Source organism: Nuphar pumila, chromosome 3 (assembly GCF_984573655.1).
Source record: "Nuphar pumila chromosome 3, dmNupPumi1.hap1.1, whole genome shotgun sequence".
NCBI classification, from domain to species: domain Eukaryota; kingdom Viridiplantae; phylum Streptophyta; class Magnoliopsida; order Nymphaeales; family Nymphaeaceae; genus Nuphar; species Nuphar pumila.
The window spans coordinates 124,338,930-124,353,977 of record NC_143251.1 but is presented as its reverse complement, the minus strand read 5'-3'; the positions used below and the strand labels follow the sequence as shown (position 1 = coordinate 124,353,977).

The 15,048-nt window shown below is 34.8% G+C and overlaps 1 protein-coding gene across 1 annotated transcript in view; it reads right to left on the bottom strand.

Annotated features, from left to right (window-relative positions):
- LOC149843609 (ATP-dependent zinc metalloprotease FTSH 11, chloroplastic/mitochondrial-like) overlaps positions 1 to 15,048 on the bottom strand; it is an 84,726-nt gene that overhangs the window by 37,095 nt on the left and 32,583 nt on the right. Inside the window, exon 9 of the mRNA XM_089999961.1 lies at positions 578 to 635. Coding sequence (XP_089856087.1) covers positions 578 to 635 — 58 coding nt within the window. The remainder of the gene's footprint in view (positions 1 to 577; positions 636 to 15,048) is intronic.

Below are 15,048 nucleotides of genomic sequence, written 5' to 3'. Positions count from 1 at the left end.
GTCGTTGGGGGCCCCCAACGACTCTATTGGGGGACCCCCAATGCACATTAAATAAAGTAAAAAATAAAAAGAAAAAAAGTAAAAAAAGAATTACAACAAAAATAAATAGGAAAATTACAACATATTCCAAATGGAATATGCGCAAGATAGGAAATTACAAGAATGCCCTTTTCGGGTAGGAAAATAAGAAAAGGTATATAAATATATATATTTATATTTACAATAATGACTTTAGGAGATACATTTTAACACGGAGATGGTGGCAGTTGCAGACTTTATGGGAGATATGGCTAGTGCAACAACAGAATCTTTGAGGAAAGGATAAAATTGGTATTGTCGATACAGTTGTATGCACAAAGGGAAATTATGCTGTAGGAAAGCATTAAGTGGGCGGATTTATTGTGGCTAGACCATAGATATCAACAGTTACAGTTGGGGGATTGATGTTGCACGTTACCCTGGTGTGTATTGTTTGAAAGAGTTATGGTTGGTTGGTTTGGCTGAACTAGGTGATTTCTACTCATCATTCCAATTAGAACAATTCAAAAGCAGAAAAGAGTTACAGCATTCAAATGACCTTTTTCTTAGCAGCTTGAAATAAGGATCGTACACGCCGAGCACCAACTCCGACAAACCTGACATAAAATAATAAAATAAAAAATTAGAAAAATGACAACTTAAAATTTAAGGCATAGTTGTAACGCAGAATATTCAAGAATAAGATTGACTAATTCCAAGTAACAGAGTTTACATTCTATAACATGAAGAACATTTGGGAGTACAATAACTACAACCATCTCCAACAAATAAGTACAGTAATTATACTTATTGACTATCTAGGGGAGACACTTTGCAGCACAAATAAATTCTTTACATGCACAGTAGTATGTCATTTAAAATATACTGAAAAGGTAGCAGGAATGACCCACTATTCCAATGCTGATGAGCACACCTCTCCAACATAATTTACTGATGTATTTGTTATACAATAGTGGATGCTAACTGGAATTTAAGCTAAACAAGTTTGGCCAGGTACATGCTCTTCAAAATTAAAAGGGAGAATTTTGCACCAGAACATGCTACCTCCAGCCTACAAAATTTTCTCATGCATCTCAATTTCATCTCAAACGATGGATAGTAGTTTTGCTTGAGCTTACTAATAGACTGTGCATTAACCCATAATAACAATAGCCTAAATTGCAACACTTAGAACTTGTAGAGACAAATGAGCCATGATCATGCCACGAAAATAGACAGAAATAAATCATAGTCCAACTGACTTTAATCTGGATAAGCCAACCAGATTTTTTCCTAGATCAACATGTGCCCATAATCTAATAGGTTATGAGCGGATTGAACCTACAAATCAACTAGAACTTTATACTGCGTGGAACAACAGGGTTGACTGTAGAATAATTGATACTAACCGTAGGGAAGGATCCATTGAAACAAGATTTAAAGAATGATTCAAATCAAGATGTTGATGCAGTCAACTGAAACAGGATGTTGACATCAGCAATACTTAGCAGTTGTGTCAGCAATCACAACAGTGATTGAATGCAAAGATGCAGATAAAGAAACAAAGAAAGAAGAAGTGGAGAATAAGAAAAAAGAAAGAGAGGATCAGTTAAGAAAATTTAAAAAAAAAAAGACAAAGAAATGAAGGAAGAGAAGAATAAGAAGAAAGAAAGAGAGCGGATCAGTTAAGGAAAATAGAAAAAAAATAAAGGGAATGATGAAGAGGAGAAGAAAACAATAACAATACACAAGCAAGTAAAAAGAAGCATACGTAGAAGAGAAGATGAAAAATAGGAGGAAAGAATAGTAGAAAAGTTAACTTTTAGAATAAAAAGAAGATAAAATAGATTTACAAATACAAAAAGATTTCATTAAAAAAAAGTGAATAGATCACTAAAAAATCAAGGTACCTAAATCTTAAATTGAACATCTTCTCTGATACTATGAAAATAAAAAATGTAATCGCCCCTGCTTTTCTTCCCAGCAATTAGGATGATGGAGAAAGAGAAGAAAAGAAATTGTGACCCCTTATTCTTTTCAATAGTGATGTCCGACACTAAAGGTTTAGCATTTATATATTGATGCTAACCCTAATACAGTGATTAAAAACAATGACCAAAAGTATGCCTTAATTACAACATATTGTTAAGATATATACTTATATATATACTCATGTAAACCGAAATACCCATCAGGGGTATTTTGGTCTTTTAACTGTGATAGGCATTGGCCCATTAGGGGCTGACCACCTTTTTATTCCATTTTTTTTTCTTTTATTTCTGTACTTTTTAGTTTTTTTGTATTGATGGGGCAGCTCCAACTAGCTGTTGTTGTGACCGTTGGGAGCAGCCCAACAGCTATTTTGAGCTGCTCCCTTGTATTATAAATAGGCCTTCAAGGCACTCTCAAGAGAGCTTTGTCTTATGTAATAACAAGAATATTTTGACCCTTGTGAGGGTAGTGTGGCTTATTCAATCAAGTGTTATTCTTGATTGAAGTATGTTCTTGCAAGTCCATAAGTGACGTCTTTTGGATTTAATCCATTTCATTATACATATGTCATAAGACAATAAATTATATATGAAACTTCTGAACAGTGTAAAATAAAGCATTGGAGAAAGAGAAACTGCTTGGAGGCAGAAGCCACGACCCAATAGCTCAAAGAACACAACTGTATCGTGACTTATTTTGCAAGTGCTGTAAAAGCACAAGCAAAAGGAATAATGTTAGAAAATTGAGCTGGAGAGAATATCAATGAAGATCAAGCCGAATTCATCTCCATTGTCCTGAATTATCTTCTTCCCTTCTCAATAAGGAAGATTTTGTTCTTTTTCCTATGAGACCAAAGGTGAGTTATTTGCAAAATGAGATCTTGCTTTCTAGAGTCCAGATGAAAAGCTAGAAATAGCTATTTTTTGAAGTTGATGGAAACCAAGCATTGGGTCTGGATAGTTTTTTTTATCAAGACTAATGTGATGATGTAGGAGGAAAAGTCACTAATAATTTAAACAGAAAAAAGAAAGAAAGAAGTTTTTTAAGAGGATTGATATACATTCCACCCATTCCAAAGAATGCTTGAACTATGAAGATATCCAACATTCATCCAATAAGCCATTGGTATACTCCATTCAAGATCATTACAAAAGTTATGCTAAATAGATACTCTGATTCTTACTAGAATCGCATCTCACTAACAAGGGGATTATTTAAATAAGTCTTAAAAAAATTATTCTTTCAGCCCTAGATTCCATTGATTACTAAAAGCATCCTGTGATATACATGAAGAAAGATCTCACCAAAGCTTATAATGGGATGCAGAACGTTTTGAAGAGAACATTCATTATGTTAGATTTAATGGAAAACCAGTGGTAATTATAATGTTTTACGCGTCTTCAGCCTCATTTGCACTCTCAATGGATATCCGAACACACTCACATTTCTCCAAAGGTTTCTCAAAGGGATCTGTTATCTCCCTTATTCCTTGTGGTGATGGAAGTAGACTCTAGAAGGTTTTGATCTTGCAGCCCAAGAAGAATATTTTATTCATTCCGAAAAGATTGTGCCATTCCAATCTCTAATGCCTTTTTTTGGAAGCATTTTACTAATCCCGTCATTGAAAATCACTGATGAACTTGGGAAGTTTGGTAATGAAAGCTAATGATCAGAAATTTCCAATCCCTTTTAATATCTCAGCCTATCAATGATGTGTAGATTTTGGTTGGAGTTTATGATCCCCTATAACACAGTGGCTTTTCTCTCTTTGCAGAAAAATTGGACCAAATCTTTTGAGAAGTTATGTTCGATAAGCTGAAAACAGGAAAAACAGCATAGAAATCTTGATTTCTTTCTTATGTTGAGAAAGTAACTCATAATAAGTCAAATCCATCTGGTATTCCCACTTTTTGGTTTTTAGCCCTCATTATGACAAAAGTCAATTATTCATAACTTGGAAGATTGTTTTAGAAATTTCCTTCAAAATGAGAAGAATTGAAAAAGATAAATGAGTGGAATATTTATAGATAAGCAATTGAAGCAGCACTTGATATTCAGAGGTCAGAAGTGTAATGAAATGGATTGAATACAATACACATGCAAGAACACACTTTCAATCAATGCAAGAACACACTTTCAATCAAGTAGAATACTTGATTGAATCATCAAACCACCCACACAAGGGTTTAACAAATTTGATATTGCATAGAGACACTCTCAAAAGAGATGAAAATACAAGGTCTATAGAGACCTATTTATAATACATGAGGATACATATGGGACAGCCCCATATAGCTGTTGGGGCTGCACCCAACGGTCATATTTATGTGGTCATATTTATGACTGTTGGGGCAGCTCCAACAACTATATGGAGCTGTCCCAATCACAAAAGACAAAAAATGAAAAAGTAAAAAAGACAAAATGAAAAAGTAAAAAAGTGAAAAAATAAAAATACAAAAAGCAAAGTATCATCCCCTAATGGGCTGACGCCTATCTAGTGAAAGAACCGAAATACCCTTGATGGGTATTTCGGTTTACATAGGTTTATATATTCATATATAAATATATGAATATATATGAATGCCCATATTAACACCCCCCATCAAACTCATGGTGGGACAACCGAGAGTTTGCCAAGTAGAAAATGAAATTGAGGTGACGGAAGCGCTTTAGTGAAGAAGTCCGCCAGTTGGTATTTTGAGGGAACGTAAGGCAATGTGATGGTCTTCTTCAGAAATTCTTCACGAACATAATGGCAATCCATTTCAATATGCTTTATCCTCTGATGAAATGTATGATTGCTTGCAATGTAGACCGCACTTTTGTTGTCACAACATAGTCGGGAGGGTTCTGCAATGTGAATTCCCAGGTCCGCTAGAAGTTGTCATAACCATACTAACTCAGATGTGGTTGTTGCCATGACACGATACTCAGCTTCAGTGGAGGAAATAGACACTTTCTGTTGCTTCTTGCATCGCCATGAAATTAAGGAATCACCTACAAACACACATAAACCAATGGTTGAGCGTCTATCATTTACATCCCCTCCCCAATCAGAATCAGAATATGCAATGATTTCTAACGAGGAAGAAGATGACAAAAAAATCCATGATTAATGAAATTCTTAATATATCTAACAATTCTCATTACAGCACTCATATGTATTGTAGTGGGAGCATGTTGAAATTGGCTAACAGAGTGAATAGCATGGGAGATATCAGGACGAGTAATGGAAAGATAAGACAAATTTCAATCATTTGTTTGTAAGGGGTTGGATCTTGTAGAGGCTCTCCATCATCTTTCTTCATTTTGGCATTTATAACCTCTGAAGTATCAACCCGTTTTTCATCCGAAAGTCCGGATCGTTCAATGATCTCTGCTGCATACTTAGTCAGTGAAAAAAAAAAACACAAGGTGAGTAGGCAACTTCTATTCTAAGAAAATACCGCAAAAAACCAAGATATGTTATATCAAAGTTAGCCTTAAGCACATCTTTGATATGATTAACTCCTTGTGTATCACCTCTTGTGATTATCATATCATCCACATAAAGTAGCAAGATCACCGTCCCTGCATTGGAAGACTTAACAAACAACGCAGTGTCAGTAAAACAAGTTTTAAAATGAAGTTGAGTCATTACATTGTTGAACCTATCATACCAAGCTTTGGGAGCTTGTTTTAAGCCATACAAAGCTTTACGCAACCGAAGAGTTTTCCCATATACTAAATTCAATCCTCGTGGAGGATCCATGTAAACTTTCTCGTCTAGATTATCGTTCAAGAAAGCATTTTTTACATCCATTTGAAATATAGGTCATTTTTTAATCGAGGCTATAGCAATGAGAGTTCTAACAGTTGTCATTCAAGCAACGGAAGCAAACGTCTCATCATAATTAATACCATATTCTTGACTGTATCCCTTGGCTACTAACCTAGCTTTATATCGTTCTTAAGTTCCATCACATTTGGTTTTTATTTTGTACACCCATCTACACCCTATAATTTTCCTTCCTTTAGGTAATATTTGGATTTCCCAAGTTTTGGCCTTTTCCAAAGCTTCTAATTCATCATTCATGGCCTTAATCCATTCCGAATGATGTTTGGCCTCATGATAAGATTGTGGTTCAGAATATGAGTGTACGGCCATTAGGCATGATCTATACTTTAGTTCAAAGGAATCATAGGATACAAATCTACTAGGAGTTTTTGAAATTCTTGTAGATTTTCTAATACTAGAATAATCTAGTTCTTGATTTTGGAAATATCTTTCCAAAGCACATGGTGGATGGAGACTACTACTTCCCAAGAAGTTCCAAATAAGATGCATCTGGCAAGGTTAACATGTGAAGCTCTATAATCAAAGCTCTTTGCAAGCCTTCTTTGTATTGAAAGTCTATATAATATAGTGTATGATAGACTTATGTAAAGTAACTTAATAGGCTATTATGTACATACCCTATAAAGAAGGGGTATACTAGTCTTTTTGTTTTTTTGTCTAAAGGAGGTCGACCCTTATTATTTTAAAGTGCTCTCATTTCACGTTATGAAGAACACGAGTTATCTCCCTTGTGTTGGGCCTCCTCTAACCCTAATCTATTTCCCTCCTTTCTCTTTGCTTTTTGAACATGGTGTAATTGTTAAATTATGTATTCAAACCATGTAACCTATTATATATATTTTATACATATAACGTAATACATATATATATATATATATTAATATATATGTATATGTATCTACTTATTATATATATATATAATATATTTTCTAATAATAGTCGTAAGAGTAGTTTGGTCTTTTTACGCATATTCAATTTCTTAAATATGATTGTAATTTATTTTTGCAATTTCTTTTTCCTTTTCTTTTAAATCTTTTTATTTCTTTTTAGTACAATGTACTTTACCTTGGGGGGCCAACACACTAGTCGTTGGACCCCTCCAACGGTCACATTTGTAACCGTAGGAGGGGCTCCAACGACTATGTGTGGAGCCCCTCCCAAAGCTCTCTCTTGCCCTATAAATAAGGGCCTCTTCCCTTGTATTTGTAAGCTTGTGGGATTATAGCCCAAGTTCTTTTAGTGGAACTTATGACTTTTGGGTTCGCATTTGCGCATTTGTGAGTTTGTATTGTGCTCTTTGTGCACAAGTATTCTTGTTGTGCGTGTGTGTTCACATTTGTTTCCAAGAATATTGTAATATTGTTCTTGGTATCTTGTTGAAGATACTTTTACATGGTATCAGAGCCACGTTAGTGATAAAGGATCGTGGATTTGTTTGATTTTCGAGTGCCTCAAAAAGCGTGCCTTCAGATATTTGAAGATTGAAGTGGTGGAGCTTGCTTCTCAAATATTTTGGAAGAATCTTGTGCAAGAAAGAGCTTTAAATTTTGTGTTGGTGCGTATTTCTCCCTCTCTCTTTACTCCTTAATGGGTGAAAAAGAGTCTAATTTTGTTCTCGGCTTTAAGCTAAATGGATCCAATTGTCATGTTTGGGTCGGGAACATGGAGGCTCATATAAAGGGGAAGGGTCTATGGGGCTATGTGGAAGGCACAATCCCCGAACCGGAACCAAAAATTACCATTGTTAATGAGGGTGAAATCAAAATTCTCGATGGAGAAGAAAGAATCAAAGCTCTTGAAGAATATTAAAAAAAACATCAGGAATGGGAAATGAGGAATTTTAAGATCCTCTCTTGGATTTTTTCCTCCGTAGAAACAAGAATCAATGCAAATATCATCAAATTCAAGAAGGCCTCTCAAGCTTGGGAATATCTTGAGAAGATGTACACGTCTAGAGATTTATCCCATAAATATTATCTTCAAAAGAAGGCGCTAACGCTTCAACAAGGGGAGATGTCTATAAGAGAGTACTTTGTCGAGCTCTCTTCTATTTGGGACGAGTTTGCTATGCTCGAACCAAAATAGGGTGGAGAAGCAATAGAGCTTCGCCACAAACAATTGGAAGAAGATAGGTTCTTCAATTTTTTGAATGGGCTTAGGCCCGAATTTGAACAAATCCGGTATTCCCTTCTATCTGCTTTCACTTTCCCTTCTCTTAAAGATGTAATTACTAAACTTAGTGGGGAAGAGACTCGCATGGGGATTAGCAAGAACCATCTAATCACATTAAAGAGAATGAAGGTGCTAATGCCGTATCAAGACCGGGGAGTAATTTAAAGTCCTACAAGCCTCCTCATTTCAAGAATCAAAACTCAAGTGGTCAAGGAGTGAAGAAAGACTATAGCAAGCTTACATGTCATTTTTGTAAAGAACCGGGGCACATTAAACCTATATGCCCTAAATGGAAGAAAATTCTTGTTATGGCCATGACATCTCAACCGAAGGAACAACCATCAACATCAAATGGGTCTCTTTCTCTTCATCAAATTGTAGAAGCTTTGCAACCTTTTCTCAAGGGAGAAACTTTCAGAGACGCTATGTCTACCTCCTCGCCTTCCGGTAAGATATCTTGGTTTTTAGATTCCGGCGCATCTTTTCATATGACCCCAAGTGTTTGTTCCCTTTCCGAATTTTCTAAAAATTTTATTTCATCCTTTGTTTCAACGGCGGATGGAACACCTCTTGAAATTAAAGGAATAGGAAATTTTGAAAAACAAGATTTTTTTATCCCCAAAATCCGTCTTATACCTAAACTAAATTTAAATTTATTTTCGATCTCTCAACTCTCGGATTATGGTTGCGATGTAAAATTCACTTCTGATAAATGTTGGATTCAGGATCGCCAGTCCGGGAGATTGATTGGGGGAAGGCTCTAGGAGAGGTGACTTCTACTACATTGACTTTCTTCAAGTCCCCAAGAATCAATTTTGTAATGTTGTTCAAAACAAAGATATTCATGTATGGCATAAGAGACTTGGTCATCCCAACATTGTTAAAATCTCTTATTTGCCTTTTGTTAAACATCTTTGTAAAGGAGATTTTGTTTGTAATGATTGTATTCTTGGGAAAATGAAAAGTCTACATTTTTCTCAAAGATCCATGTTTTCGACAAAACCCTTTGAAATTGTTCATTCCGATGTATGGGGTCCCGCTCCTGTAATATCTAAAGGAGGATTCTCGTATTATGTTATTTTCGTAGATGATTTCACTAGGTTTTGTTGGATATACTTTCTTAAAAATAAACATGAAGCTTTTTCAACTTTTAAAACATTTCATATGATGATTTTAAATCAATTTAATAGAAGTTTAAAAATTCTTAGGTTTGACTCTGGTGGTGAATATCTTTCAAATGAATTCAAGAGTTATCTTGAAAGATATGGTATTCTCCATCAGAAATCTTGTCCAAAAACCCCGCAACAAAATGGGTTAGTCAAACAGAAGCATAGGCATATTATAGAAACTACTAAAACCTTGCTTATTTCGCAAAACATTCCAAAGAAACTCTAGGCTGAAGCCGCCCTTACCTCGGTATATCTCATAAATAGACTTCCATCAAAAAATTTGAGCAAAAATTCTCTTTTTGAAAAGTTATATGAAAAAGAACCTGATTATAGCAGGTTAAGGGTGTTTGGATGTAAGTGTTGTGTCCTTACAGATAGAAATGATAAGCTTTCGCCAAAGGCCATCCCTTGTGCCTTTCTTGGGTATTCGGAAACCCATAAGGGTTTTCGGTATTATGACATTAAAAATGACAAACTATATGTTTCCAGAAATATGAGTTTTTTGAAAAATCTTAGTGGTTTTGAAAGTTCCGAATCACATAATGAAAATGTTGACTATTCCTTTTTATTTGAACTATTAGCCAAAGATGATGATTCTAGTGATGATGAGTCAAATCAGAATGACTCAAGTGATATTGATATTAAGGAAATCTCCTCACAACAACCTATGAATGAAGGACCATCTAGAGATCCTATCACCTATATTCATAGAGATAGAAGCACCTTTAGAAGTGCTCTTGAAAGATATGATAGTCATATTGTTCCTCATGAAGAGGAAAATCTTTGTAGAACCGAAAGACACAGAAAGGCTCCATCTAGGTTCATATTGTATGACTTCTTTTCACCCAGATATAAAGCATGTTTTAGTGCTATTCATTCTTATGTAGAACCTAGAAACTTTGCGGAAGCTAGTAAAAGTCCTGAATGGATAGTTGCGATGGAAAATGAACTCAAAGCTCTAAAAAAAGCTAAGACATGGGAATTTCAAGATCTTCCTAAGAGTAAGAAAACAATAGGGTGTAGATGGGTCTTTAAGGTTAAAACTAAGAGCGATGGATCTCTTGAGAGATATAAGGCTCGATTAGTTGTCAAGGGTTATAGTCAAGAGTATGAGATTGACTATGAAGAAACTTTCGCACCTGTGGCCCGAATGGTCATTGTTCGATGTCTCATTATTGTTGCATCCATTAACAATTGGAACATCTATCAAATGGATGTTAAGAATGCTTCCCTAAATGGTGATTTGAATAAGGAAGTTTATATGGATGCTCCACCTGGAATGAATACTCCCAAAGGGAAAGTGCTTCGTCTTAAGAAAGCACTCTATGGCCTAAAGCAAGCCCCTAAGGTTTGGTAATGATAGGTTTAATTCTGTGATGTTGGAAAATGGTTTTTCTTCTTGCTTTACTGACATTGTTTTGTTTGTTAGAAAATCCAATGCAGGGATTGTAATTTTGCTATTGTATGTGGATGATATACTCATTACCGGAAGTGATACTAATGGGGTTAACGTAATGAGATATGCGAAAGTACAAATAGTGCTATAAGCACTTACAATGTCCACCAACGGACAAACAAAAGATATAATAGTCAAGTTCACAAAGGGACAACACAACACAAAATATAAATGTCGCTTTATTGAAAGAGAGGGAGCACTCAAGCATGAAAATATACAAAGGGGTTCACCTCTTTTTATACAAATAAAATAAGAGAAGGGGGAGGCCAAATGGACTCAAAAGAAGAGCCACAAAGGGGGCTCCCATGGAGTCGTTGAAAGCTCCCAACAGTCACAAATGTGACCGTTGGGGGCCCCAACGACTCAATGGTGGGGCCCCCTTAAGTGGGTAAAAAGGAAGAAAATAAAAAAATAAATGCAAAAAATAAAAAGGAAAAAATAAGTACCCCTATTGGGTACATGTGAAATGACTAAAATACCCCTATCGGGTATGATTGAATATATATATATATATATATATATCGATTACATGTATTTTAACACCTTCCCTCAAGCTTTACGGGGATATAACTGAAAGCTTGCTGAGAAGGAACATAAAACGAAGAGCTGCAAGGGCTTTAGTGAAGAAGTCCGCCAATTGGTACTCGGAAGTAACATAAGACAGTGCTATGGTTCCACTTAGGTATTCATCACGAACGTAGTGGCAGTCCATCTCGATGTGTTTAGTACGCTCATGGAAGGTGTGATTGTTTGTGATATAGATTGTGCTTTTGTTGTCACAACACATCTTCGAAGGAGTAGAGATGATTATGCCCATATCACTGAGAAGACTTCTTAGCCACACAAACTCCATGGTTGTAGTGGTCATAGCACAATATTCTGCTTCTGTTGAGGACAATGATACTTTGTGTTGCTTTTTGCATCTCCAAGAAATCATAGAGTCACCTAAGAAAACACAAAAACCAGTAGTTGAGACTCTATCATTGGGATTTTCTCCCCAATCAGCATCAGTATAAGCAATTAAATCAAGTGATGAAAAAGATGAAAGAAAAACTCCATTAGTTATGGTATTTTTGATGTATCTGACTATCCTTAAGACTGCACTCATGTGCACAGTTGTAAGTGCATGTTGAAACTGACTGACTGAGTGGACGACATGAGTTATGTCTGGCCGAGTGATGGATAAGTAGGTCATAGACCCAACAAGTTGGCAGTAGGGAGTAGGATCCTCGATGAGTGTTCCATCTTCCAACCTAAAATTTGCATTGATAACTTCAGGGGTTTCTGTCTTCTTATCATCGGAGATACTAGACTTGGAACAAATGTCAGCAGCAAGTTTCATCTGAGAGAGAATGTACCCTCGAGAAGAGTACGCTACTTCAATTCCTAAAAAATATCTTAAGAAACCAAGGTTAGACATGTCAAAGTTTTCGTTTAAAACTTTCTTAATATCATTGATTCCTTGCTCATCACTTCCAATGATGATCATATCATCAACATAAAGTAGTAGAATAACTACTGAAGACCTTGCACTTTTCACAAACAAAGCAGTGTCAATATAGCATGAACGAAAATTCAAACTTATCATTACATTGCTAAATCTATCATGCCAAGCCTTTGCAGCTTGCTTTAAACCATATAATGTCTTTTTAAGTTTGAGAATCTTATTTTCAACAATACATACTCCTGGTGGAGGATCCATGTAAACTTCTTCATTTAATTCACCATTTAAGAATGCATTCTTAACATTTAATTGATAAATAGGTCATTTTTTAACTGACGCAATCACAATAAGAGTCCTAACACTAGTCATTCTAGTTACGGGCGCGGAGGTTTCTTCATAATATATATCGTATTCTTGAGCGTATCATTTTGCTACCAACCGGGCTTTATAGCGTTCTAATGATCCATCACTTTTAGTTTTAATTTTGAAGACCCATCTACATCCAATAGATCTCTTTTCAGTGGGTAATGAAGTTATTTCCCAAGTTTTTGCCTTTTCAAGGGCACTAAGTTCTAAGTTCATGAATTCAACCCATTGGAGAATGTTTTTGGCTTCATGATAATGTGAAGGATCATGAAAAGAGTGTAACGCAATTAGATACGCTCTATACCTTGGGGTTAGAGACTCATAGAAAACAAACCTATTAGGAGGATTGGAGATTCGGTCGGATCTCCTTAAAGAGGTTTCTTCTATGTTGGAACTTTGAGAGTATTTTTTTAAGTCACTCATTGGAGCTTGTTGACCACGCCTAACATAGGTTTGAATGGTTCTATTACTTTCATTTTCAACATTGTTAAGAGGAATATCCTCTAGATCATTCAACAAATCATTAGAGATTTCCTCTTCTTGAGGAGTCTCATCTTCTTGAGAGACAAGATCAAACAAGAAAGCATATTCGCTTTCGTCAATATATTTAGTTTTCTCAAAACCATTTTCATTTTCTAAAAAGGTTACAACTTTGGATACATAGAGTTTGTTATTTTTAAGGTCAAAACATCCAAAACCCTTTTGATTTTCTCCATATCCTAAGAAAACACATTCAATAGCTTTAGGAGATAATTTGTCTCTTTTATATGTAAGGACAAAACATTTATACCCAAAAATTCTTAATCTATTGAAATCGGGTGTTCTTTCAAATAGTTTTTCATATGGAGATGTATTTTATAAGGATGAAGATATCATTCTATTTATCAAGTTGAAGTTAAAGCGGCTTCGGCCCAAAAACTTTTTGGAATTTCTTTGGAAATAAGAAGTGTCCTAGTGGTTTCCAAAATGTGTCTATGCTTTCTTTCGGCTAGACCATTTTGTTGAGGAGTCCTAAGACATGATCTTTGATGACAAATTCCATTTGTTTCCAAATAATTTTGAAATTCATTTGATAGATACTCTCCACCCGAATCGGATCTAAAAGTAGAGATATTACTTGAAAATTGATTTTTGACTATCATATGAAATTTCTTGAAGAAGTCAAAGACTTCGGATTTTAAATTGAGAAAAAAGATCCACACATATCTAGTATAATCATCAATGAAAGTAACATAATAGGAGTATCCTCCTTTCGATATGACTGGAGAAGGGCCCTAAACGTCCAAATGGACTAATTAAATTTATGCATACAACAATGTGGACAATATAATCAATTAGGAACATATATATGCAATATATTTAATGCACATAATAATGAATGAGAGCAATCCCACAAATCACAACCCATTAAAATTCACTCACACATTCTAGAATGAGTTTAAGTACAGAGGACCAAATAACAATTTTAAAACATATATATATGTTATCAATTAAATGCATGATATTTTATCGATAAGCATTTTTTCATAGAAGGAAAAACAAGTAAAAGTTTACAAATTTTATGAAAAGATTTTAAAAAATCACACATAACAAAGAAAATGATATATGCAAATCAACACCAATTTGCGAAAGATACGAAGAGATTTAAAAATCCCATAAATATCCAAAAATGATATTTTTGCAAATCTCAACAATAGTTCGACCACCACAAACAATCACCTCACTAGACCTCCAAACCTCAAAAATCAAGTGTATCAGCTACTAGAACAAGAGCATAGACATAATGTCACTAAAGAACCAAAGACACACGAAGGTGTGTATAAACATCTCTTGTCTACATATAATGACACTCAAAACAAGTGGAATAGCGACTAGAACAAGAGCATAATCACAATGCCAACGATGAGCTAAAATCACACACAAAGATGTGATTAAACAACTTTTATCTACATATAATGACACTAAAAAATCAAGTGTATCAACGACTAGATTAAGAGTATAATCACAATGCCTACAATGAGCTAAAAACACACACGGTGTGAACAAACATCTCTTGTCTATATATAATGACACTTAGATGAGAGGTACAATAAGAGGAACACACGAGGTAAGAGAGCCTGTAATGAAAACAAACTAATGTTATCAAGAAGAATAAGATTATAAATTTTAACAATCTTTCGAAATACCATGGTTTCAAAATAGATAATCATCACAGATAAACATAATTATAAGCATCCATAATAACAATGGTCAAATAAACAAATGAGTAATACAGCACACCCACAGAACCAGAGATCAAACAACCGTCAGTTAGAGTCAAAGTCGACAATCTAAACTGACAAAAAAATAAGGTGCACACATCTCACCTCAACAAACAACTTTAGATCAACAACAACAAAACCAAAAATAAATGAGACATCATATAAAAATCGGTGATGGACAAAACAAATGTCATAAAAAGGCAATACATACTCACAGAAATCAATTTCCAAATAAGTGGGTTCATATATAAGAAACAATTTAGAAAAACAAAGTTTAAAATCAAATCCAATAAAGGTAGATGAAAACTTTAGAATGAGTATAGTGCAATCAT